Source organism: Peromyscus leucopus, chromosome X (genome assembly GCF_004664715.2).
Source record: "Peromyscus leucopus breed LL Stock chromosome X, UCI_PerLeu_2.1, whole genome shotgun sequence".
Lineage (NCBI taxonomy): Eukaryota > Metazoa > Chordata > Mammalia > Rodentia > Cricetidae > Peromyscus > Peromyscus leucopus.
Window position 1 is genome coordinate 22,016,296 of NC_051083.1, and position 23,480 is coordinate 22,039,775.

At 44.0% G+C, this 23,480-nt stretch overlaps 1 protein-coding gene across 1 annotated transcript in view; it reads left to right on the forward strand.

The window, feature by feature from the left end:
• The first annotated feature begins 11,696 nt into the window (after positions 1-11,696).
• LOC114683381 (lysine-specific demethylase 5C-like) overlaps positions 11,697-23,480 on the forward strand; it is a 40,089-nt gene continuing 28,305 nt past the window's right edge. Inside the window, 7 exon segments of the mRNA XM_028857679.2 lie at positions 11,697-12,198; positions 15,760-15,837; positions 18,204-18,326; positions 18,608-18,778; positions 20,376-20,510; positions 22,599-22,722; positions 22,821-23,002. Of these exon segments, the coding sequence (XP_028713512.1) occupies positions 12,049-12,198; positions 15,760-15,837; positions 18,204-18,326; positions 18,608-18,778; positions 20,376-20,510; positions 22,599-22,722; positions 22,821-23,002 (963 nt within the window). The 5' untranslated portion in view covers positions 11,697-12,048.

Below are 23,480 nucleotides of genomic sequence, written 5' to 3' on the forward strand. Positions count from 1 at the left end.
CCTCTGGCCTCTGCCTCCTACTTCTGCCCCTTCCCCACTGTGCAGCCCATGGAGAGAGAGGCACCAGTCCAGGGAGGTGATGTGCTAATGGTAATTCAGACAACTGGGTCGGCACGATGCGTTGGTTGGGTAGGAGGGTAGACGAGGGTCGGGTTTCTGTCTCATTTCATATGTTGTCCGCGTGACAGTGGCAGGACTGTGGGCTTTGGAGTTGATCCAGTACACATCCTGAGTACACACTTGGGCACAAGAGTTTCAGAGAATCATCCTCCCAAGTCTTCGTCACTTAAATTTACCACTTGGGATGACCACGTGTTGCTATGCTATCAAATTTGGAGGTCACAACCTGTGCGCAGAGTTAGGTTCAGCCACTTGTCTTCAGTAAGCCAATTAAAAAAGAGGAAAGTGCTGAGCGGTGGTGGAACACGCCTTTAATCCCAGCCAGGCAGATCTCTGAGTTCAAGGCCAGCGTGGTCTACAGAGAGCTCCAGGACAGACACCAAAACTACACAAAGAAACCCTGTCTTGAAAAACCAAAAATAAAAGGAAAGCAGAATGAAAAAGCGATTTATTCAATGTGACCGTATTGGGAAGAAGAACGAAGAGGTCTAGAGAACCCCCCACATCTGTCTTCAGGGTCCTGAAGGGAGGTCAAAGTTTTATATAGAGGGTCAAGGATAGGTACATGGAAGCAGTCTGGGTCAAGGTGAGGTCCCAGCCACCATTGACCCTTCCTTGTCTGGCTTTAGTCTCTTCCTGTATGGTGCTTTGAACTAGGTAAAATCTCTCTCCTGGAGACAAGTTCTCCTGGCATGAGATTCCTGGGGAAATCCCCTTTCTTTGGGGCCTGTTGTTTGAATAATCTGAAAGTCAGATTGAGAGACACAACTGTCTCTTTAAAATATTCAAGCTGGAGAGATGGCTCAGTGATTAAGAGCACTTCCTGTTCTTGCTAAGGACTGGAGTTTGATTCCCAGCACCCAAATGGTGGCTCACAACTATCTATAACTCCACAACTCTGGGGGATCCAACACACTCACTTGCATATACTCACATATGCATACACACATATGCATAATTGCAAATAAAAATAAATCTTTTTTTTAAAAAGAATATTTTCCTTTCTGCCAGGCTAGTTACAGTTACATGGAACTGTGATAACTGTATGAACTAACTAATTCCAAGCAGCTAGGATGGAGTAGATATTCAGCAAGATAGTTCTCTTGTCTTCTTTGTAGATGTAGAGGTTGGCCATGTGGAAAGCATGTGGCCTCTGTTCTCACCCTTCCTGTGACTGGCCTGGTTTTGCCTTGAAACCCCTGCTACTGGCCCTCCATGCAATGGCTGGCCATATTTTTGTTCTTGAGGGCAGGGAAGTGACTTGAGCCAGGAAGCCTGGGTCTAGATTCTTTATATGTGCTCTGCGTATACACCTAGGATATTAAATAACAAAGAGCTATCTTTCATTTACAGAGAAGACAAGCCACACAGCAAGTCAAGATGAGGTTTTTCTTGACTTGTAGCCCAGATCCATTTCCACTGGCCCAAGCTGCTTCCCTGTAAAATGGACCCATTTCTAGCACCAATAGTTATGCCCTGGGTCTCAGCCTAGCACAGGACAGATGGAGCAGAGTAATGGCTCTTAGTGTCAGCAGGGTCTGACAATATTCAGTTGATAGTTTTGCTGCTTTCCCAGAACCTGAAAAGGTAGCATGGTTTAGATGACCATACACTTCTTGGATCAGTGCCTTTGATTTCTTCCTGGTAACGCATGCTGAGAGGCCATCCAAAGAAGATAGCTAGCAAGAGCAGCAGCTAGAGCCATATAAGCATTTGGTGCCTCCCTATGACTTGGACCTGAGTGTTTTGAAGAGCCCAGATGTGGGGTCCACACAACATGTTTTGGTTTCTTCCTTGGTGGACTAAGCTAGGCTATCCTTGGTCTCTCCCCATTTTTTCTACCTAGAGATGGGCTAGAGATGGGCTCTATGTTGGCAGTTTAGCCTTTAGCACTCAGATACTGACCTGTGCTTCTTTGGCAATTCACCTGACACCTGCCTGCCCCCCCCCCAGCCTGGTTTACAGGACAATTGTTAGCTGATGCATGTAAAATGCCTACCTCCTGCCAGACTTACAGTCAGCTGTTCTCAGCACTACAGAAATAAGTGCAAAAGTTAGGAGTTCTTCACAGGATGCCCTAGCCAAGATCTCAGAAGTCGTCCCCCCCCCCGGCCCCCCCCCTCTCTCTCTCTTTCTCTCTCTCTCTCTCTCTCACACACACACACACACACACACACACACACACACACACACACACACACAATTGATGAATGGAATTTTTAAAATTAAAAAAGTTACAGAATTCCAAAGCAGTGGTAGTACAGAATAAACACTCTCATTCCATAAGGAATGAGGATACAGAAAGGACAGACAGGACCAAGGCAAGGCTGAAAACCATGTAGGGTGAACATTACATCCTGTAACTTCATGTCTGGTGTCTAGGGCATGTGGTATCATAATGTGACATCCAAAGGGCCTGGAAAGTCCTGCCCCTCTGGCCCTTCTGGTGGAGCCCACATGGCCCCTTTCTTGGGCTGGCCCTGTTGGCTGGCTGAAGCTTTCCTTAGCAGATGTTTCCATTTCCCTGACGTCTTGAACGCCCCGGGATCCCCACAGACTTGTCAACTTCACCCTCACAGCTTCATCTGTTGCCCTCTCAAGGGTTGCCTGTAGGGGTCCTGACAGAAGCCAGGTGATGACACATGCTTGTACACACAGCCCTTGTGAGAGGTGGTGGCAGGAAGATTTGAAGTTCAGGGGTAACTGAGTTACATAGAAAGTTTGAGATATACTTGAGACCCTGTCTCAGAAAGCCCCAAACTAAACCAAACCCAAACTAATCAGCATCATGAGGATGATGGCCAACTTCTGCTGTCAACTATAGGATGAGGACTTCTGCTGTCAACTATAGGATGAGGGACTTAGACCATGGCACTCCCTGTCTTGTAGTGCCAGGATGGCAGAGAGTAGGAAAACATTTCCCTAGGAAGTGTGAGCATTGGTCACGAGCGTGTGTGTGTGTGTGTGTGTGTGTGTGTGTGTGTGTGTGTGTGTGTGTAGGCCAGAGGTTGATGTTGTGTATCCTCCCATCTTATTTTGGGGATAGGGTCTCTCACTAAACCTATCCATCAGTCCTTAGGGATCCTCCTGTCTCTACCTCAGTGCTGTGACTACTTGGCTTTCTTACATGGATGCTGCGGATCAAACTCAGGTCCTCTTGCTTCTGTGGCAAGCACTGTGCCAAATGACCCATCTCCTCAGCATTTTGCTCCCAGAGCTCTTTTTAATTAAAACATATTTACTTATTTATGTACTTATTTGTGTTTGTGTGCATGCTGTGTGTGGGAGGCAGTGGCACATGTGGTAGAGATCAGAGAACAACTTGTGTGAATTGTTTTCCCCCCCCTTCTTCTGTATGGGTTCCAGGGATCAAACTCAGGTCGCAGGCTTAGTAGCAAGTGCCCTTACCCACTGTGCTATCTCATCACCCAGCTTTTTGTTTGTTTGTTTGTTTGTTTGTTTTGGTGTCTGGTTTTTTCGAGACAGGGTTTCTCTGTGTAACATACCTGGCTGTCCTGGAACTCACTTCATTGACCAGGCTGGTCTGGAACTCACAGAAATCTGCCAGCCTCTGCCTCCCAAGTGCTGGATTAAAGATGTACACCAACCACCATCTGGCTCACCCAGCTTTCTTAAAGCAAAAATTTACATTCCTGAGACTGGGATTAGTGGGATCCTACCAATTTCTGATATAACCTTAAGGCATTTTCCTATTATTCTAATTTAAACTGCTTCTTTTTTTTTTTCTTTTTTCTTTTTCTTTTTTTTTTTTTTTTTTTTTGGTTTTTCGAGACAGGGTTTCTCTGTGTAGCTTTGCACCTTTCCTGGGACTCACTTGGTAGCCCAGGCTGGCCTCGAACTCACAGAGATCCACCTGGCTCTGCCTCCCGAGTGCTGGGATTAAAGGCGTGCACCACCAACACCCTGCTAAAACTGCTTCTTTTTAACTGTCTAAATCTTTCTCCCTTCTCTTTTCTCCCTCTTCCTCTTTCCTTCAAACCACAGCCTTTCCCCCATCTCACTCCTTTCTTTCTTTGTTTCTTTCTTTGTTCCTTTCTTTGTTTCTTTCTTCCTTCCTTCCTTCCTTCCTTCCTTCCTTTCTTTTTTTCTTTTCATCCCCTTCCCTTCCATCCCTTCTGCTCTCCATACTTCTCTCAATTTCTGAGACTGGGTCTCAGTATGTAGTTAGCCTAGGCTGGCCTCTAACTTAGGTTCTTCTTGTCTCAACTTCTCAAGTGCTGGGAATAATTGTGCACCACCACACCTGACTCCATTAACATCACTATTTTAGTGTCCAAAATGCATTAGCGGGGCATGATGGCACTGGCCCCTAATCTCAGCTACTCTGGAGGCTGAGGAGGGAGGACCACAACTCCTACCTTGGGCTACAGGAATGAAAAGTGGGTTCAAGACCAGCCTGGGCAACCAAGACTCTGTCTTTTTTTTAAATTATTTTATTTTATGTGTAGGGGTGTTTTGCCTGCATATATGTCTGTATACATGTGTGCCTGGTGCCTGTGGCCAGAAGAGGGCTTTGGATCCCCTGGAACTGGAGTTATAATTATGAGCTGCCATGTGAGAATTGAACCTAGGTCTCTGGAAGAGCAGACAGGGATCTTAACCACTAAGCCAACTCCAGCCTCCCTACACCTTTAAAAACTTTTGAGATAGAGTCTGGAACTTACTATGTCGACCAGAATGCCATTGAGCTCACAGAGGTGTCTATGCTCTGAGAGCCTGTCTTAAAAAGCAAAAGACATAAAGCCAGGTAGTGGTGGCACACCCCTATAATCCCAGCACTCGGGAAGGTAGATCTCTGAGTTTGGGGCCAGCCTGGTCTACCCAGAGAAACCCTGTCTTGAAGAAACAAACAAACAGGCAAAATATATTAAAGATAAGCTGGGAATAAAACTTAGTGATAGGGGCGCTTGCATAGCACACACTGGTCTTAGGTTCCATCCCAGATACTATAAAAACAAACAAACAAAATCAATGAGCACAAAATTGTAGAGATCCTTTAAGGTGATTCCTGTGTCCTTTGACATGTCTCCATCTTTCTTTGAGCATCACCTTTTTTCCTGGCACCATAAGATACCCTTAGATAGTTTTCTAATTTCCCCGCCCCCAGCCCATAAATCAGGTTTTTGTTTGTTGTTTTGTTTTTTAATGAAGATTCTTTCTTGTAAAGAGTTTGGAAATCAGGACCAAGAAAGGGCATGGTGGCTCACAAGTTTAATCCCCAAAGTTTGTAGAATGAAGCAAGAGGGATGCTGTGAATTCTAAGACTGCCTAGGCCAGTGAGTGAGACCCTGTCTTATTCTACCTACTCACCTCCAAAAAGGAGAGAGATTAAGATTTAGACATTAGGATTATAGATCTATGTTAATAATATCATCGTATTTGGAAAAAGCTTCAGCATCTATTGATGATTTTCCAAGTCCATTATTCCTTCCATATTTTTTTGTTTAGAATTCTAAAAGTTCTCAGATGAGTATAGTGATACATAATAATCCTAGACCTTAGGAGGTGGAGGCAAGAAGATCAGGAGTTCAAGGTCAGCCTGGGTTCCATGAAATCCTGTCTCAAAAAACCAAAAGAACAATAAACAAACTTTCCCTATTCTCTATTTTTCTCTATGTATATCAGTGTGGAGTTATTGATTTTTATTTGAATCAATTTAAAGTCTACTAGTGTCATAATTCATGTCGAATTATCATTATTTTGATTATATGCTTTTGTTGTTAAGTATCTGTCTCCATCTTTCTTTGAGCATCGCCTTTTTTCAGTCACCATAAAATACTCTTAGTCTTATAATTTCCTAATTTCTTAAATTATACACATACTATACACCTATATTTCTTTTTGAGTATGTCTCTGACTCTCTTTCTCTATCACATATATCTTGTTAAGGCCCTTATAGTTCAGGGTAGAATCTGGATATGGTGGTACAAACCTATAGTCCCACCCACTTAAAAGACTGAGATAGGCCGGGCGGTGGTAGCACATGCCTTTAATCCCAGCACTCAGGAGGCAGAGCCAGGTGGATCTCTGTGAGTTCAAGGCCAGCCTGGGCTACCAAGTGAGTTCCAGGAAAAGGCGCAAAGCTACACAGAGAAACCCTGTCTCGAAAAACAAAAAAACAAAACAAAACAAAAAAAAAAGACGGAGATAGTTGAATTGCTTGAGTACACAAGCTCAAGATCAGCCTGGCCAACATTATGGTGCTACTCCATCTCAAAAAAAAAAAAAAAAAAGAATAGAGGCTGCAGAGAAGGCTCATCCGTAAAGCACACTGGCTGCTCTTGCAGAGAACTCAGATTCAATTCCCACACCCACATGACAACTCACAACGGTATGTAACTCCAGTTCCAGGGAATCCAGTGCCCTCCAAAGACACAAACCTACATTCAGGCAAAACACCTGAATACATAAAATAATGATAATAATAAAAAATTTTAAAATATTCCATGGTAGAAAGATAGTAAATGGTTCACGAGTGATGTAGAAGAGGGAGGTAGAGGTGAGAGGAGATGGGTTCCAGAGAATTTGGGAGTTGGGCAAGGTGGTTCCTGCCTGTAAACACAGTACTTGAGTAGAGGCAGGAGGATCAGGAGTTTAAAGTCATCTTTGGCTACATAGCAAGTGAGGCCCCATGTTGAACAAATAAACAAGCAAACAGCCTCAATCAAAGACCAAATAACAAAAGATAATGCATACCTATTTTGGAATTTTACAGACCTAAATTAAAAGGAGGGACAGCTCAGCGGCAGAGCACCTGCTTAGCATATATGAGACCCTATGTTCAGGGCACTGGGTGTCACCACTACCACTAAAGCACAGTGTCATTCTCATGCAGTTTATTTACAGAATAGATGGGAGTATGATTGGGAGCCCAGGCAAGACCTTGAGTTATTGCTCTGCCTAATATTCTATTCCAGCCCATCTCTCCCAGGTGGCTGGGTGAGGCCAAGCCAGCCTTCACCACAAAGTCAGATCCCTGTTGCTTCCTAATTCTGAAGCCTGCAGTGCCCAGTCTCTGATTGGTCCCCAATAAGACTTGAAGCTTGGAAAAGGAACTCATTTCCCTAAACACTTTTCTGTGTGAGGAACAACATCTGAGACTTTCACAGGTAGAATTTTGGGGGACTAAGACAGTTGTAGGTTTGAATTCTGGCTCTGCCACTTTCCAGTTATGTGACTTGCACTTGAGTTTCATTCTCCTCATCTGCAAGACAGAGATAATACTACTCCATAGCATCTGGCCCTTAAAGAAAGGCAGACATAATTATCTCTAATGAAAGGATTACTTAAGTTCTTTCTATGAACAAGAAAATCAAGGATCAGGGACGTGAGGTATTTGGCAGACACCAGTGAGTGCATATCTGCTCCAGGAAGGCATGCCTTTGTATTTCCACATGCTCACAATAGTTTCTGGTGCATAGTATGACTTTCACAAATAGGAATTAATGGACTCAGTCTCACTGGCTTTAAAGAGTGTGCAGTTTTCTTCTGCCCTGAACTATGTCTAGGCTAAGGACAGTAGAGAAGACTGTAGAAGACTGAGTGGTACTGAGACCAAAAGCCTCGTTTTCTTTACCCTTTATTGAGCTCATCCAGGTAGAAAAGTCAAACTGTCTTTAGCTGAGGAACAGCAAACTCACCAACCTTAATTTTACTCACTTTTCTCCTGCCTGTCCCTCTTACTTTATATTGTTATTATCATTACTATACATGTGGGACAGGATCATGCTATATAACTCATGTTGGCTTCAAACTCAAAATCCTCCTTATTTAGCCTCCTTTGTGCTAGGATTACTGGCAGAGCCACTTTTAAAAAAAGTTTTTTTCTTTGAAGCAAATAGTCAAGTTTTTTTTTTAACTACCTGAATCCTTAAAATTTTTTTAGTACATTTATTTCTCTCTCTCTCTCTCTCTCTCTCTCTCTCTCTCTCTCTCTCTCTCTCTCTCTCTCTCTCTGTGTGTGTGTGTGTGTGTGTGTGTGTGTGTGTGTGTGTGTGTACTACATTGAGCTGCATGTGTTGAGGTCAGAGGACAACTTGTGGGAGTTGGTTCTTTCTTTTCATCATGTGGACCCTGGGGGATCAAACTCAGTTTGTCAGGCTTGGTGGCAATTGCTTTTACCGAGTCATCTCTCTGGACCCAAATCTTTTTTAAATCACATTTATATATTTATTATTTGTGTGCATTTTGTGTGTGGGCATGTTTGTGCCACACTGTGCATGTAGAGGTCAGAGAATAGGAGTCAGTCTGTCCTTCTACCACGTTGGTCCTGGGAATCAAAATCAAGTCATTAGGCTTGGCAGGAAGTGCCATACACCAACTCACCAGCCTTGAACCTTTTTAAAAAGATTTTTGGGGAATATTTATTTATTATTTTTATTTTACATGTATGAGTGTTTTGCCTGCATCTATGTATGTGCACTCTGTGCATGCCTGGTGCCCTTGGGAGCCAGAAGAGGGCACCAGATCCCCCTGGAATTGGAGTTGAGGATGATTGTGAACTGCCATGTGGGTGCTGAAAATAGAACCCAGATCTCTGCAAGAACAGCAAATGTTCTCAACTGCTGAGCCATCTTTTTCCAGCCCCCGCCCATCCGTGAATCTTATTATTACCTTAAATACTTATCCTTACTTAGCTTGTGAGGAAATGTATCTAAGCAGGGCATATGATAGGAAAAACATTTGACCAGGAACCTGCAATTTCCGCAACACTGGCAAGCTGTTAAATCTTTCTAGAACTTGATTCCTCTTCCACAGAATGGAAACTTGACTTACATCTTTCCCAAGGCTGGGTGTGTTGGCTCATGCCTGTAACCCCAACATTTAGGTGGCCGAGGTATAGTGAGTTCCAGGCCAGTTAGGGCTACATAGTCAGACCCTGTCTCAAAAACAAAACAAAACCCCAAACAACAAATGAAAAAATATGAAAATATTAGCTGGGCACAAGGGATATTCTTTCTGTTTTGAGACAGGGTCTCGAAGCTCAGGCTAGCCTGGAACTTGATATGTATGTAGTCCAGGTCGGTCTGAAGAGTCAGTTCTTCTGCTTCAGTTTAGGATTGCTGGCAGGAGCCACCACACTGCAACAACAGTGAGATCTGCAGTGAGCTTTACTTGTAATGACATGCTAACTTTAAGAAACAAAAAATAACAACTACCAAATAACTGAGGGACTGCTATGCACCAGGTACTGACGGACAATTCTGCAAGGCAGGCATTTTCATCCTCATTTCAATTTCAGTTAGGACTAGAAAATAACAGAGCTAGAGAGATGAGAAGGCAGGGTTGTGGCAGGAATCTTAGGTCTTATTAATAAAATCAAACCTGAGCCAGGTATTGGGGTGAATGCTGGAAGATCAGAGATACAGAACAAGCCACAGCCACCTCAACTCGCCAGTTCCTCAGCTGATCCTGTTTCCTCAGACTGGAAGCTTCTGTGTCCTCATCCCAATGGCTCTCAGCTGAACTGCTGCTCAAAAGCCTGAAGCTTAACCAGTTAAAAGCTTCTAGTTTCTGGTCCTCACGCCTTATATATCTTTCTGCTTTCTGCCATCACTCCCTGGGATTAAAGGCTGAGTCACCATGCTTGGCTGTGTCCTTGAACACATGGATTTCTGCCTCTTGGAATGCTAGGATTAAAGGCGTATGCTACCACTGCCTATCCTCTATGTTTAATGTTGTGGCTGTTCAGTCTCTGACCCCAGACAAGTTTATTAGGGTGCACATATTTGAACACAATACCACCACAGCAGGTCTGTGGGACTGCGGGGTGTGACCTTCTCCCTGTGTACCCTACTTCTTCTGCTAGGATGGCTTAAGCTTAGTCCTGAAGTAGAATCTACTTAGTTTGTTACTGTATGTGATTAGTAACAGTTAACAGGAACAATAATACTCCTCCTCTTCAAACACATTCAAGCTATGGTAGATTTTTTATAGTATACAAGAAATGTTTGCAAAGAGTACATTATTTTCAGTCAATATAAGCTATCAGTTATAAAATGCACTTGTTTTTCTTTTGTTTACTCAACATTTATTGCTTACTATACAAGGTACTAAGGGTCCCTGCGCTTAATTAATTCAGTCTGATGGGAGAATATAAATTTAATTAGCATGTGCACAGGTACTCAAACAGTGGACACACAATCTGTGCATATAGGTACACACTTCATGAATATTTAGATGATCCTCAAATACAGATATATGTCACCACCACCCCCAAGTACTTTTTTGTGTGTGGTGCTATGGGTTGAATCCAGGGCCTTACATATGCTAGACAATTGTCTACCACTGAGCTACATCTCCAGCACCAAAGTACTGGTTTGATATATAGCTGCCACGGATGAACCTATGGAGAAACAGCTTAAGGAACCTGCACACGGTAGATGTACATGTAGTAGGTACTAAAATACATATTACAACAGCTACCCACAATAATTACAACCTATATGCATGTAAATGTTTGGAAAGCAGTACGCTACAGGTTCACAAACTGGCAAACAGGTGTTTTACACAGAAGTCATTGGTGGGTGATGGATAAAATACACTGTTGCTTAAACATCCAATAGTTAAAATACAAAAACAGGGTTTGGGGAGATGGTTCAGTGGTTAAGAGCACTTATAACTCTTGCATCCAGCACCCACGTGGTGGTTCTCAATTATCCATAACTCCAGTTCCAGGGAATTGGACGTTGTCTTCTGACCTCGACTGGTACCAGGTGCACATATCGTGCATATACATGGAATAAACAAAAATGTAAACCTCCAGGCTTTTTGTTTTTTGTAGCAGTAGTTGCACCAAAGTATATACACCCTTAGTGTTTATACAGTTCAATGCATACAGAACAGCTGAAAGCATTCATTAAAATGCTGATGGCCAATGATGCTGGGGTAAGCATAATATATTTTTACTCTAAGTGGAATCAAAGCTTCTAAAAATCCACATTCTCTAGAGAGTGAGGAGTTTCCTGCTTTCCTTTAAAAATAAAACAACAACAACAAAAATCCCAGAGGTGTAAATCTTGTAAGTCTTCCCCCAGCAGCAGGCACACCGAATGGTTGGGGGGGGGGGAGGCGGAAGGGGGCGGAGATTCCTCGAAATCGCCGCCTTCCGTGGTTCACACAGAAAAGACATGGGAGAAGTAAAGGACATTGGGGAGGAGCTGAAAGCCTGCTTGGGATCTAGGGTGTGTGCGTGCGCGTGCGCGAGTGTGTGCGAGCGCGCATGGGCGCGTACCAGTTCGGGCCCACTACCTATGAGCACCAAGCTCCTCTTCCGGTTTGTCTAGAGACTGCGCATGCGCATCACTGGCCTTTAAACGTGCACCGCCGGTCCATCCGGTAAAAGGATCCGGTAAACAAATTACAATTTTGTTCCTCCGCCACTGAGATGAACTATTTTCTCTCTGTCTGGTAAATACTTTTAACTAACCACCTCCAAATAAGGAGCATATAACACCAGATTTATCTCAGTCATCACAGAATGAAGGCTTCCTAGGGTTTATTCTGACTCAAAGTAAATAAAACTCGGAGAGCCACCTCGCGGAGGGATCTGGTTTGTTGTGGTGAGGTGCAGAGGTGGGGGGAGGAGACGCTGACAAACCAAGATGGCGGTGGCAGCGATGAAACCTGCGGCGACTGGGACTTAACTGTAGTAGCGAAGGCTGCAATAGTTGGGAGGCAGCGGTAGGGTGTGGAAGAAACGGAACAAGATTAAGGACCGGTAATAGGAACCTTAGCCTGAGACTTTTAGAGCACGGCACCCGCCCCCCTCGGCCCTTTACGGGCGGTGGCCGTCCTGCTTAGGGCCTAGACTCGGAGAAGTGCCTCGGTTTCAGAAAGCGGCGGCGCCATGAGTCCTTAAGGGCGGTCTGAGCCCTCCCGATCTCTGGCCCAGCCCTCGGGCCCACCATGGAGCTGGGGTCCGACGATTTCCTACCGCCGCCGGAGTGCCCGGTGTTCGAGCCTAGCTGGGCCGAGTTCCGAGACCCTCTTGGCTACATCGCGAAAATCAGACCCATCGCCGAGAAGTCCGGCATTTGCAAGATCCGCCCACCTGCGGTAAGGCCGGGAGCTGATGGTCGCCGGCGGCGAGCTTGTGGGTGGATCCGGGTAGCCAGTGGTGAAGTCCCGGGTGGAGGGCAGCAGGTGTGGGAAGATGGATTGGATGGGATCTTGTGGATGCCTCGCGAATCGAAGGAAGGGTGCTGGGGTCAGGGGTTCTCTCGTTTTGTGGCATGCAAGAGACCTGGGTTTGAGCCCACTCCCACCCTACTCTTGAGAATTTCTCTTGGTTCAGTACACAGATGCTTAGTGGGCTGGGGAGAGTTCGTGGGGAGGTCCAAGAATACATCTCTTTCTTTGTATTATCTAGATCAAAGCTATGCTAAGTAAGGACTACTGTCATTTTAAGGCAGGCTGTGTGGTGTAGTGGAAAGATCACATCTTTAAAGGGAGACAGACCTGAATTTAAAACTACTTAGAAGGTTAGCATCTGTATGACCTTGGGCATGTAAGCTAATCTCTGAGCCTGTGAATTGTGTGCTAGGAATAATTAGATTAAACTAGGTAACATAGTACACTCTGGTAAGTGGTAATTACTGTGACTGTGAAGGTGCTTGATGTGGTCATTGGTTTGATCCTACGTGTGTTGACTCATGTTTACTCACACCCTGTCAGGCCAATTCATCTATGATAATATCCTGGCCTGATCAGTCAGTCAGGAAATCATTCTCACAGTGGGCGCTCTTTCTGGCGTCTCAGAGATGGGTTTAGGAAATGGTTCCGTTTTCTAGTTGAAGGCAATGTCAGAACTTTCTTGCACATGGTCTCCACAGACTTCCTGTGGAGAAATTTAGACCAGTTAGCTTGGTATGTCCTTCTCAGAAGATTTCTACTCTACCTCTGGCCAGAATGTAGGTGATCCTATAAGATAAGGCTTTCTTGGGTTCTCAGAAACAGTGGAGCTATGGAAATCTCCCCTGATTCCCAAATATTAGTAGAAAGGACCCTATTTTTGGTACTAGTCCTGACTAGACCAGAAGTTTTCCAAAGGCTAGCACAGGCTGCTGCCTTGCTGACACTGGAGGAGAAATGATCAGTGTTTAGGGACCACATGGGATTTGGTGGACTGGATTGAGTTTGCTTGCAGCAGTGTATTTCTGAGGAGGTGATTCAGAATGTGGACTCTTATTCCCACCTGAGGAGAGCACCACAGGTCTCCTTATCCAATGTAATGTTTTTGGTGCTCTTCCACTGGCTGGTTTTAGATGCATCCTCTAGGCCCTAGGGTCTAGGAAGTGTTGGGTAAGCTAATTTCTTCCTTGTTGGAGCCTGGCTACAGGTGTCTGAGGATGCTTTTCTGTGGTGAGAGAGTCATATAGCTGGCAGAGAGGAAAGGTTAGACTCTTGGATCGCCTTAAGGAAAATTCCTTGAAGTAGTCAGGAGGGGCATATCTGACATGGGATTAATGAGGTCGGAATTTCCCTTTTTGTCCCTTGAGCTTTGGGCAGGTTGGCCTTATATAGGTGCTATTACCCTGCATTGGGGGACCAGGATGGGAAGGAATGACAAGTTCATGGTGTGTGTGTGGCCACAGGGACTGTCCTTTGGTAGGCTTCTTTTCTCTGCTCCGATAGCATGTTTCTTTCCAGCCCAAGAGACCTGACTCTGTTTTTGCTATTGTTGATGATTTTGTGTGGGCGCTCCCCACTTCTCTCTATCTCCCTTCAACCACCTTGAGGCCTTAAAGTGTCTGGCTTTCTTCTGTTTGGAACTTGAATTACTCACCCAAGTGGTGCTTGGGCCCAGGATGCAAACCTGTGTGTGAGTAGGTATTGGAGTTTGTCTTACAGGGGTGGTTTTTGGTTTGAATTTCAGAGCGTAGGACATGGATGGGATATATGTGAGCATCACAGTTTCCTGAATTAGATAGCCGTCCTGTTTGTTACCATATTCTGAGTGCCATTATCCTGAGCATTTGTACTAGTATGGGACTGAAGAGGTTTGCTGAACCTTCCCCATCTATCTGTTGCGTCTATAGCTCCTGCTTTAGGATTTCAGTTCTACACTCTCCTGTCAGGTGCTTGATGTTGCACTGATTCTTTAGAACTTGGCTGAGCAGGAAAAAGGGGTGCCTAGAGTTTTGGGTTTTGAGTACCTTTCTGTCTGGGTTATCTGTGCTGATGAGAGTGTTGTAATTTGGTAGAAGGTAAGAGGGTGTGGGGAGCTCCACTGGGCTTAAGCCATACCATTTTAGCCTAATTTTTTTTCTCTCCTGCTTTACTTGGCCTCAGGTGCTTTCTGTCTACTACTGTGGGTTGGGGAAGAACATACGTGCTTTCAAGTATGAATTCTCCGAGAGCATGCATGCAGAAGAGATCAATAGCCTTCTTTCTCTTTTCCCATTCCTTTACCCTCCTTTCATATGTATGCACTGGGGTGTGAATGCTAGTAGCTTGGTGTAGTGCAAAGAACCAGTGGTCAGAGGACAGGGGTTCTGGTGTTGGCCCTATTGCTAACTAGCACATAATTTCTTCTCTGGGTCTTACTTTTCCCATTTGTAAAATGAAGACATTGATCTAGGTTATTCTAGGGTCTTTTTACTACTTCCTATACAACAGAACTCCAGGGAAGAGAAGACTGTCTGGGGAAGTATTCAGGAGGCTGTTGGGAAGGGGAGTCTTCATAGCTATCGTTTGGGTAGGACAGAAAAAGCTCCAACTTGGCATGGTAAAGCTCTTCCTGCCTTCATTAATTTTTCTTGGCTTCCCCTCCGTAAATCCTTGCATTCTTTGCCACAACTATTAGGCTTCCCACTCCCAGACTTCCTTCCCTGCTTCTTATACCAGGCAAGTGTATGAGAGAGGACCACAGGAAGGACACTTTTGAGACCTGGTGAGTGAGTAAGATGTGCAGATTCATGTTCCTTGGTCTTTCCTGCAGTGTCTTCTGTGACTCTTTAACAGAGAGAGCAGACATTGACAGCCTAAACTGTTAATTCCTGCCAGAACCAGAGCTGAGTTACCCCTCATGGGTATTCATGGGTGGGGCAGACTTAGACATCAAATGTCATGTGAAGAAGCCAGGGCCAGAATTCATATGCCCACCTTTACAGATAAGAAAACAGATTCAGAAAGGTAGCTAGTAACTAGTAGAGCTACAACATGAACCCAGGTCATTTGATTCCAGGTTCTGCGTGGTTGCCAGAACTTGATGATGCGGTGTACGGTGTGTGTGTGTGTGTGTGTGTGTGTGTGTGTGTGTGTGTGTGTGTGTGTGTTGTGGTTAACTGTTTTGAGCTTTTTATACTTCTCAAAATCCTAGCACTTTATTGTTGGGAAAGACTTAGAAGTTTACCAGGGCATGTACATGAGGCCTTGCATATGGGCCCGAGGGACTCTTATGCCCTGTTGTAAGTCCTGGAAAGAGTTGGGAGTGGGTCCGTTCAGATGTTTGCCAGGTTGATGGATTTAAGTTGTCTGGAAGTTTTAAGAAGTGTTAATGGAACACTGAGCTACTTTAGGTGCACTGTGATCTTGCATTAAAGTGGGATGATAAAATAAATAAATAAATAAAGTGGGATGATAATCTAAGTTCCTTTCCACTTTCTATTCTCCTAGGATTGGCAGCCACCCTTTGCTGTGGAAGTGGACAACTTCAGATTTACTCCCCGAATCCAGAGGTTGAATGAGCTAGAGGTGAGATTACCGGCTGGTGATGGGGTTTGGAGAGGGTTAAGTGTGCCCAGGACATAAAAGAAGCTTTGGAGCTCCAGATATAAGGGCGGGGACAATGCACTTTTTTTTTTTTTTTTTTTTCCCTGACTTTTCCAGACAGGGTTTCTCTCACAGAAATCTTCCACTTGTAGTCGTCCCCGTCTGTGTCCGCACCCCCCGCATCCCACCCCCCACCCCCCCACCCCCCCACCCCCGCTGGGATTAAAGGCATGCAAAACTGCCTCCTGGCCACTTTTTTGATTTGATAACCCAAAGGCTGGAGATGTTCTTTTCCCACAAAACTTTTCTACTTATGAATTTTCCCTGTCAATACCTACCCTACCTGTGACAACAAAAGGTAGTTGTGTGGCTGGCCGAAACCTCTTCCTTCCTTGACCAGCTCACTGTAGCCTCATATCTAATTTATCCATGGCTTTGTGCTTCCTCCTTTCCCCATTAATATGCATCTTTGAGCCTTTTTAAATATTCTAGTGGAGTATTGGGCCCAGCTGAACACCAATATCCTAAATTTTGCTTGTTTTTGAGACCAGAATTCTTCAGCATTGGCACTATTGACAATTTGGATCAGATTTATTTATTTGTTTGTTTGTTTATTTTTGGTCATGGAGTAGTTGTGTGTGGATGTACATGAACACAAAGCTGTTCCCCATTGAGAACCACTGCCCTAAACTCAGTCTATATATTGTTCCAGTCAGAACCAGAGTAATGTGTTGTAAGAAGTATGAGTTCCTTGGAGAAATAAATCTGACCAGGTTTGTGGCTGGTATAGCTGTGGCCAGGTATTACCTAGCACTGAACAAGGGCGAATCTTCCAGAGGCAAGTTAATGAGGGAAGGAGGAAGGAGGAGCAGGAATGAGGCCAAGTTTGGAAATGTAAGGGGTTCATATGGAAGGTGTTCTTAGCCCCTTAAGGATTCTCATTGCCAAGGAACTTTAATTCTTTTTTTTTTTTGTTTGTTTGTTTGTTTGTGTTTGTTTTGTTTTGCTTTTTGAGACGGGGTTTCTCTGTAGTTTTGATGCCTGTCCTGGATCTCGATCTGTATACCAGGCTGGCCTTGATCCTCACAAAGATCCTCCTGTCTTTGCCTCCCAAGTGCTGGAATTAAAGGCTTGTGCCACTACCACCTGGCTAATTCATTTCTTACCATAGGTAGACCTTAGTTCTTCTCTACCTAGGACTCAAAGAACTGACTAAAAAAGAAAAGGACCTCTGTCTCACATGATTAAGTTAGGGATTTAGGACCTTTGGGGACCCTTCTTAGGCCAGTGAGATTTTAGGCAAGCATGGGAAGTCTTGTTTCTAGTCTCTTTCGTCCATATCAGGTCTTGAGTTAGCCAGGTACCATTCTGTTTCAGTACACCATCTTAGTTCATCAGAACTAAGACCATTCTCATAATCCAGCCACTACAAAACAATTTTTGTGGTACAAAAGGAGATGAATGTGCTATTTTGGAGTCCAGTATAGAACTTAGATAAAATTCTAAAGTTTCCAGAGGGTCTTCACTACTCTTGTTAATTAAGTCCATATCTCTGGGGTAAGTGTACTATTTTCCTTTTCCCATTTTTTATTATCTGGGAAAGTGTGTCATGTAACCCAGGCAGGCTTCAAATGTAATGGAGACTATACTCGAACTGTTCATCTTCCTGCCTCTACCTTTCAAATGCTGGGATTACAGGTGTAAGCTACCACACCTGGCACTTATTTTCTAATAAAAATATATGGGGATGTAGTGAGTAGTGCTCATTTGCTCAAATGCAGGAAATCAGTAGTAGAGAGAAAGCTAAGCTTAGAGTTTACTTGATATTTGTGTATCTTAGTACTTGTTATGTGACAACTCTTCTGGTCCCTATTTCTTCATCTGTACAAGAGATAATAATACACAAACATGGGCTGGAGAGATGGCTCAGAGGTTAAGAGCACTGATTGTTCTTCCAGAGGTCCTGAGTTCAATTCCCAGCAACCACATGGTGACTCACAACCATCTCTAATGAGATCTGGCGCCCTCTTCTGGCCTGCAGGCATACATGCAGGCAGAATACTGTATACTTAATAAATAAACTAATAAAAAAAAAATACACAAACAGCTTTGTCGAGAGAATAAGTGTATACTCTTATGACCTTCTGGAAGATGAGAGAAGTGGGGCCAAGCACTGCCAGAGGCCAGAGCTCATTTCACTGGGAGAAGTCAACTTTGTTCCTTTCCTCTCCTAAGTTGGAGCCAGAACATGGGTTACTGTGGAGTGTCGGCGGTGGGAAAGAGTGTTGGTGGTAATGGATGGGTGGTGGTAGGAGGTGGCCAGTGGTTTTGAGCCATTTCTTCTTTAGGCCCAGACAAGAGTGAAACTGAACTATTTGGACCAGATTGCCAAATTCTGGGAGATCCAGGGCTCATCCTTAAAGATTCCCAATGTAGAACGGCGGATCTTGGACCTCTATAGCCTCAGCAAAGTAAGAACAGGTTTTTCCTCAAATACTCCCCAACCCTATCTCAGTAAACCCTTGCTACTCTAGGACCCCTTTTGGTTTGGATATTGGGTCTCTGGGCTATATATAATGGAAGGGGTAGACTGGTAGCATAGCAGCATGTTTCCCACCTCTTGCAGCAGTTTGAGATTGGGAGAAGGGGTAGCTCCTAGTGAAGGGCGAGGCTGCAGGCGCTTCCTTACCCTTGCTGTAGGCCTGCTTCTACACGTTCACATGCTCATGCCCCTTCTTGCTCTTCCTTTCAGATTGTGGTGGAAGAAGGTGGTTATGAAACTATCTGCAAGGACCGTCGATGGGCCCGTGTGGCCCAACGCCTCAACTACCCACCTGGCAAAAACATCGGTTCCCTGCTACGCTCTCACTATGAACGCATTGTTTATCCCTATGAAATGTACCAGTCTGGAGCCAACCTTGTGGTAAGGATGCCAGGCTGTGGTGGAGTAAGAAAGTCTTTATCCCCGGGCACATATTGGCACACTTCTTTGTTTATTTTTAATATTTATTTATTTATGTATGTATTTCTATTTGACAAAGGGTCTTGATATGTGGCAGGCTAGAAATTACCACGTAGCTAGCCCATTTACCACTTACCATGTAGCTCAGACTGCACAGAAAACTTTTTGGTGGCAAGTCCGAGGGTGACTAATAAGTCCTCCTACTTTAGTTCCCCAAGTGGGAGATTTCAACTGCCATGTCATTGTTATCTTAGATTCTTTTTTATTTTCTTTTGAAACAGGATCCTCCTATAGCCCAAGCTGGTCTCAAACTTTGTAGGCAAGGACGAGCTTTAACTCTTGATCCCCCTGCTTCCACCTTCTAGGTCACTGAGATTATAGGCATGCACCACCATGCTGAGTTTAAGCAATATTGGGGATCAAACTCTGGCTATGTCCATGTTAGGTAAATACTTTAACAACTGAGCAGCGTCCCCAGATCGATAACTTGAGCTTTATAAATTGCATTTATGGTGTGTCCATGCAGTGCACATGGAGGTCAGAGGATCATTTTTAGGACTTCATTCACTTCTTCCACCATGTGGATCTGTGGGATTGAACTGAGGTTCTCAGGCTTGACAGCAGGTACCCACTGAGCCATCTCACTGGCCCCTTGTCCTTGAACTCTTGATTCTCTTTTTCTCAGCCACTCAAATGCTAAGATTACCAATGTGTACCACTGCATACTAGTACTCTTACTAAGACTGGTTCCATGAATTGGAGACTAGGAAAGTAGACCTTACCCTTTCCTAGTGGTACTTTTTTGTTTTCTTATAGAGTCTATTGTCGAAGTCCTATAGTTAGTTATCTGGGTTTAGTCCCACCAGAGGGGGAAAAAGAAAAGAAAAGGCCTTGTCAGTGGTAGGAAAATGGCTCATGCTGGGCATTGGTGGCACACACACGCCTTTAATCCCAGCACTCGGGAGGCAGAGCCAGGCGGATCTCTGTGAGTTCAAGGCCAGCCTGGGCTACCAAGTGAGCTCCAGGAAAGGCGCAAAGCTACACAGAGAAACCCTGTCTCGAAAAACCAAAAAAAAAAGAAAAAAGAAAAAGAAAAAGAAAGAAAGAAAGAAAGAAAGAAAGAAAGAAAGAAAGAAAGAAAGAAAGAAAGAAAGAAAGAAAGAAAGAAAGAAAGAAAGAAAGAAAGAAAGAAAAAATGGCTCATTGGGTTAAGGTGCTTGCTTCTAAGCCTGGTGACCTTCTAAGCCTGGAATACACATGGTGGAAGAAGAGAACTGATTCCCAGGTGTTGTCCTCTTACATTCACATGCTCACTGTGGCATGAATGCCACACAAATAACATAGACACACACAAATAAGCAAATGTTTAAAGGAAGGAAGGAAGGAAGGGAGAAGGAATTCCCAAAGGTGTTAGTGATAAAGACCAGTTAAACTGGGGCTGTTGGTTTTGATCAGGGGTATAGGCCACAACTTCGGCCATTGGATGAAGGTGAAAGGAAGGTCTTACTTTGGGGGCTGAGATTCCATGCCCTGTACCTTACTCTTTACTTATCCCTAGCAGTGTAACACACGTCCATTTGATAATGAGGAAAAAGACAAGGAATATAAACCCCACAGCATCCCCCTTCGACAGTCTGTGCAGCCTTCTAAGTTCAACAGTTATGGACGACGGGCAAAGAGACTACAGCCTGATGTGAGTACTTTTCTTCTTGCCACTAAAGGGGCTTTGGGGTAGAAAGAATCCTGCTTGCTGACTGAAGCTGTGCACACTGTTGTACTTTCTTTTGTGCTCTTAAGCATTAGCATGCCTCTCAGTGGCTTCATTATTGATCATTTCTCTACTCAGTTGAATTGGAGATCTGTTTGTACTATACTTTTTATGTATATGCCCTGTGTGCCTGGTTTGTTCCTTTCTTTGGTCAGTCTGCTCAGAGTAGAAGTCATCTTATTTCTATACCCTACCTTCTTCAGGCAGAGAGGATTATATGCCATACTTTTTTTTTTGGCAGACATCAGAGAACAGTATATACATTATGTGCTCATTGAGGAATACTAATTTATCAGGCCATATTAATAATGTCAAACATTGTTTTACTTTTTTTTGGAGACAGGGTCTCACCTTGTAACATTGACTGGCCTAGAACTTGCTATGTAGACCAGGATGTCTTCAAACTCTCAGAGATCTACCTGTCTCTACCTCCCAAGTGCTGGGTCAAAGGCATGCGCCTCCTACACTCAGCAATAATGTTACTCTTTATTTATTTTGAAAGATTTTTTTAATTGGAATTGACTTAAATTATTTCTTCCCTCCCTTTCCTTCCTGTCCCCTCCCAGTTATCCTCCTTCAAACCATGTCCCCTCTCAAGTTGATAGCCTCTTTTTCTTTGATTATATTTTTTGTGTATGTACATGAATATATGCAACAAATATACATATAAGTATATGGTTTCAAAGCTGATCACTCTGCATTGAACAATCAAATAAAGGGGCTCATCCCTGGGAGAAGCTAATTCTTCTCCTAGCAATCAGTATTTGCCTGTAGTTCTTTGTCTAGGGATGGGACACCATGAAATTTCTCCCTCCCTCCATGTTAAAATATCCATTGGTATTGCCATTGTTCTGGTCTTGTTTATGCAGTTGTTTTTGTGTTATTTTGTTTTGTTTCTGTTTTTTTTTTTTTTTTTTTTTTTTTTGAGACAGGGTTTCTCCATGTAGCCCTGGCTGTCCTGGAACTCACTCTGTAGACCAGGCTGGCCTCGAACTCACAGAGATCTGCCTGCCTCTGCCTCCCTAGTGCTGGGATTAAAGGCGTGCATCACCACCGCCTGGCTTAGATTTGTTTTTTAATTATGTGTATGCACATGTGTTTTTGTGGAGGAGTATGAGCATGTGAATGCAATTGCCCACAGAGGCCAGAAGGAGGAGTCTGATTGTCTGAGTCTTTGGACCTGGAATTACAGGTGATTGATTGTGAGCTGCCTGCATGGGTGCTCTTAACCACTCAGACATCTCTCCAGCTCTTGAAAATTTTATATTTATTTGAAAATTTCATGTATGTATACAGTGTATCTTGATCATATATACCTCTTAACCCTCCCCCCCACACTTCCTCTAGTATACTCTTATCACATCTCCCAACTTCATATCTTCCTTTTATACTTTTTAATTAATTAATGTTTTTAACCTGTTGAGTTTAATTTGTATTGTTCATTTGTACATGGGTGTGTACACCAGGGCATGAGGAACATATCAGTTGCCTATCTCCTTTCCCTGGCAGCTGTCAACTACTAATAGGTCCTCAACTAGAGATGGGACCTCATGAATCCCTAAATTTTTTTATTATTATTATTATTAGATTTGGTGTGTGTGTGTGTGTGTGTGTGTGTGTGTGTGTGTATTTGGGTGTGTCCATATCTGTATTTCTGCTTTGGTAAGCATGTACTAGAGGACAGTTTACTGGAGTTGGTTCTTCTCTTCTACCACCTGGGTCCCAGAGATTCAACTCAGGTTGTCAGGCTTGATGGCAAGCAAGCACCTTAACCTGCTGAGTCATCTTGCTGGCCCTTTAAAGATAAGACTTGGGACTTATCCCTAGTCTTCAAAAATTAACTCTGAATTTTTGCCCTGGCCCATCTGTGCATGAGTTCTTGGTACAAACTTGCTGTTGTGTGTGTGTGTGTAGATATGGATATGTAGATATAGTCTCAGCTTTTCTTTTAGGGTTAGGCAGCCTGCTCCAGATAGTAGTCTTGACACATTTCATTTCCTGCTTTCTTCGCAGCCGGAACCCACAGAGGAAGACATTGAGAAAAATCCAGAACTGAAGAAGCTACAGATATATGGTGCAGGTCCCAAGATGATGGGCTTGGGCCTTATGGCCAAGGATAAGACTCTTCGGAAAAAAGGTAAGGTCTGAGATACTGGGGATGACTTCATATGGAGGGGGGAGGCAGGACCGTAAATGTCTCAGATTTAAATATAGAACCACTTTTCTCTCCTACAGATAAAGAAGGGCTTGAGTGTCCCCCCACTGTGGTGGTAAAGGAGGAATTAGGTGGGGATGTGAAGATGGAATCAGCCTCGCCTAAGACCTTCCTAGAAGGCAAGGAGGAACTGAGTCACAGCCCTGAGCCCTGCACCAAGATGACCATGAGGCTGCGAAGGAACCACAGCAATGCCCAGTTTGTAAGGACCCAGCCCTGACTTCCTAGAGCTCTGCTTCTCATCCCTTCAGTGAGCATTTCTCCAACATGGCACTGGACTAGGTTGCTTTAAGTAGAAAAGTGGGTCTAGAGGGCCCTGCCTACAGGTAGCTTACTTAATTGGGGAAAACAAGGCCAGCTAATTTGGAATAAAGAACAAGAAAGAGTAAGCAGCTACTGTCCATATAAAGTTCTAGAGGGGTCCAGCAAAGACTCCTATTGTCCAGTGCTTCAGGTTAAAGGCTAAAATCTTCATTATCTTCATTATCATGCATGATCCAGTCCTCGCTGACCTCTAACCTCATTGTCCAGCATTGCCTACCTCTCTTCTCTTCTATAGCTGTTCTGAACTACTTGTAGGTATATTCATTTTTTTTTCAAGAGATGAGCCTTTATTTCTTTCGTAATCCTGCATTCCTTGCACATATGGTTTCTTCTTCCTCAGAGAATTTCTCTTTGTG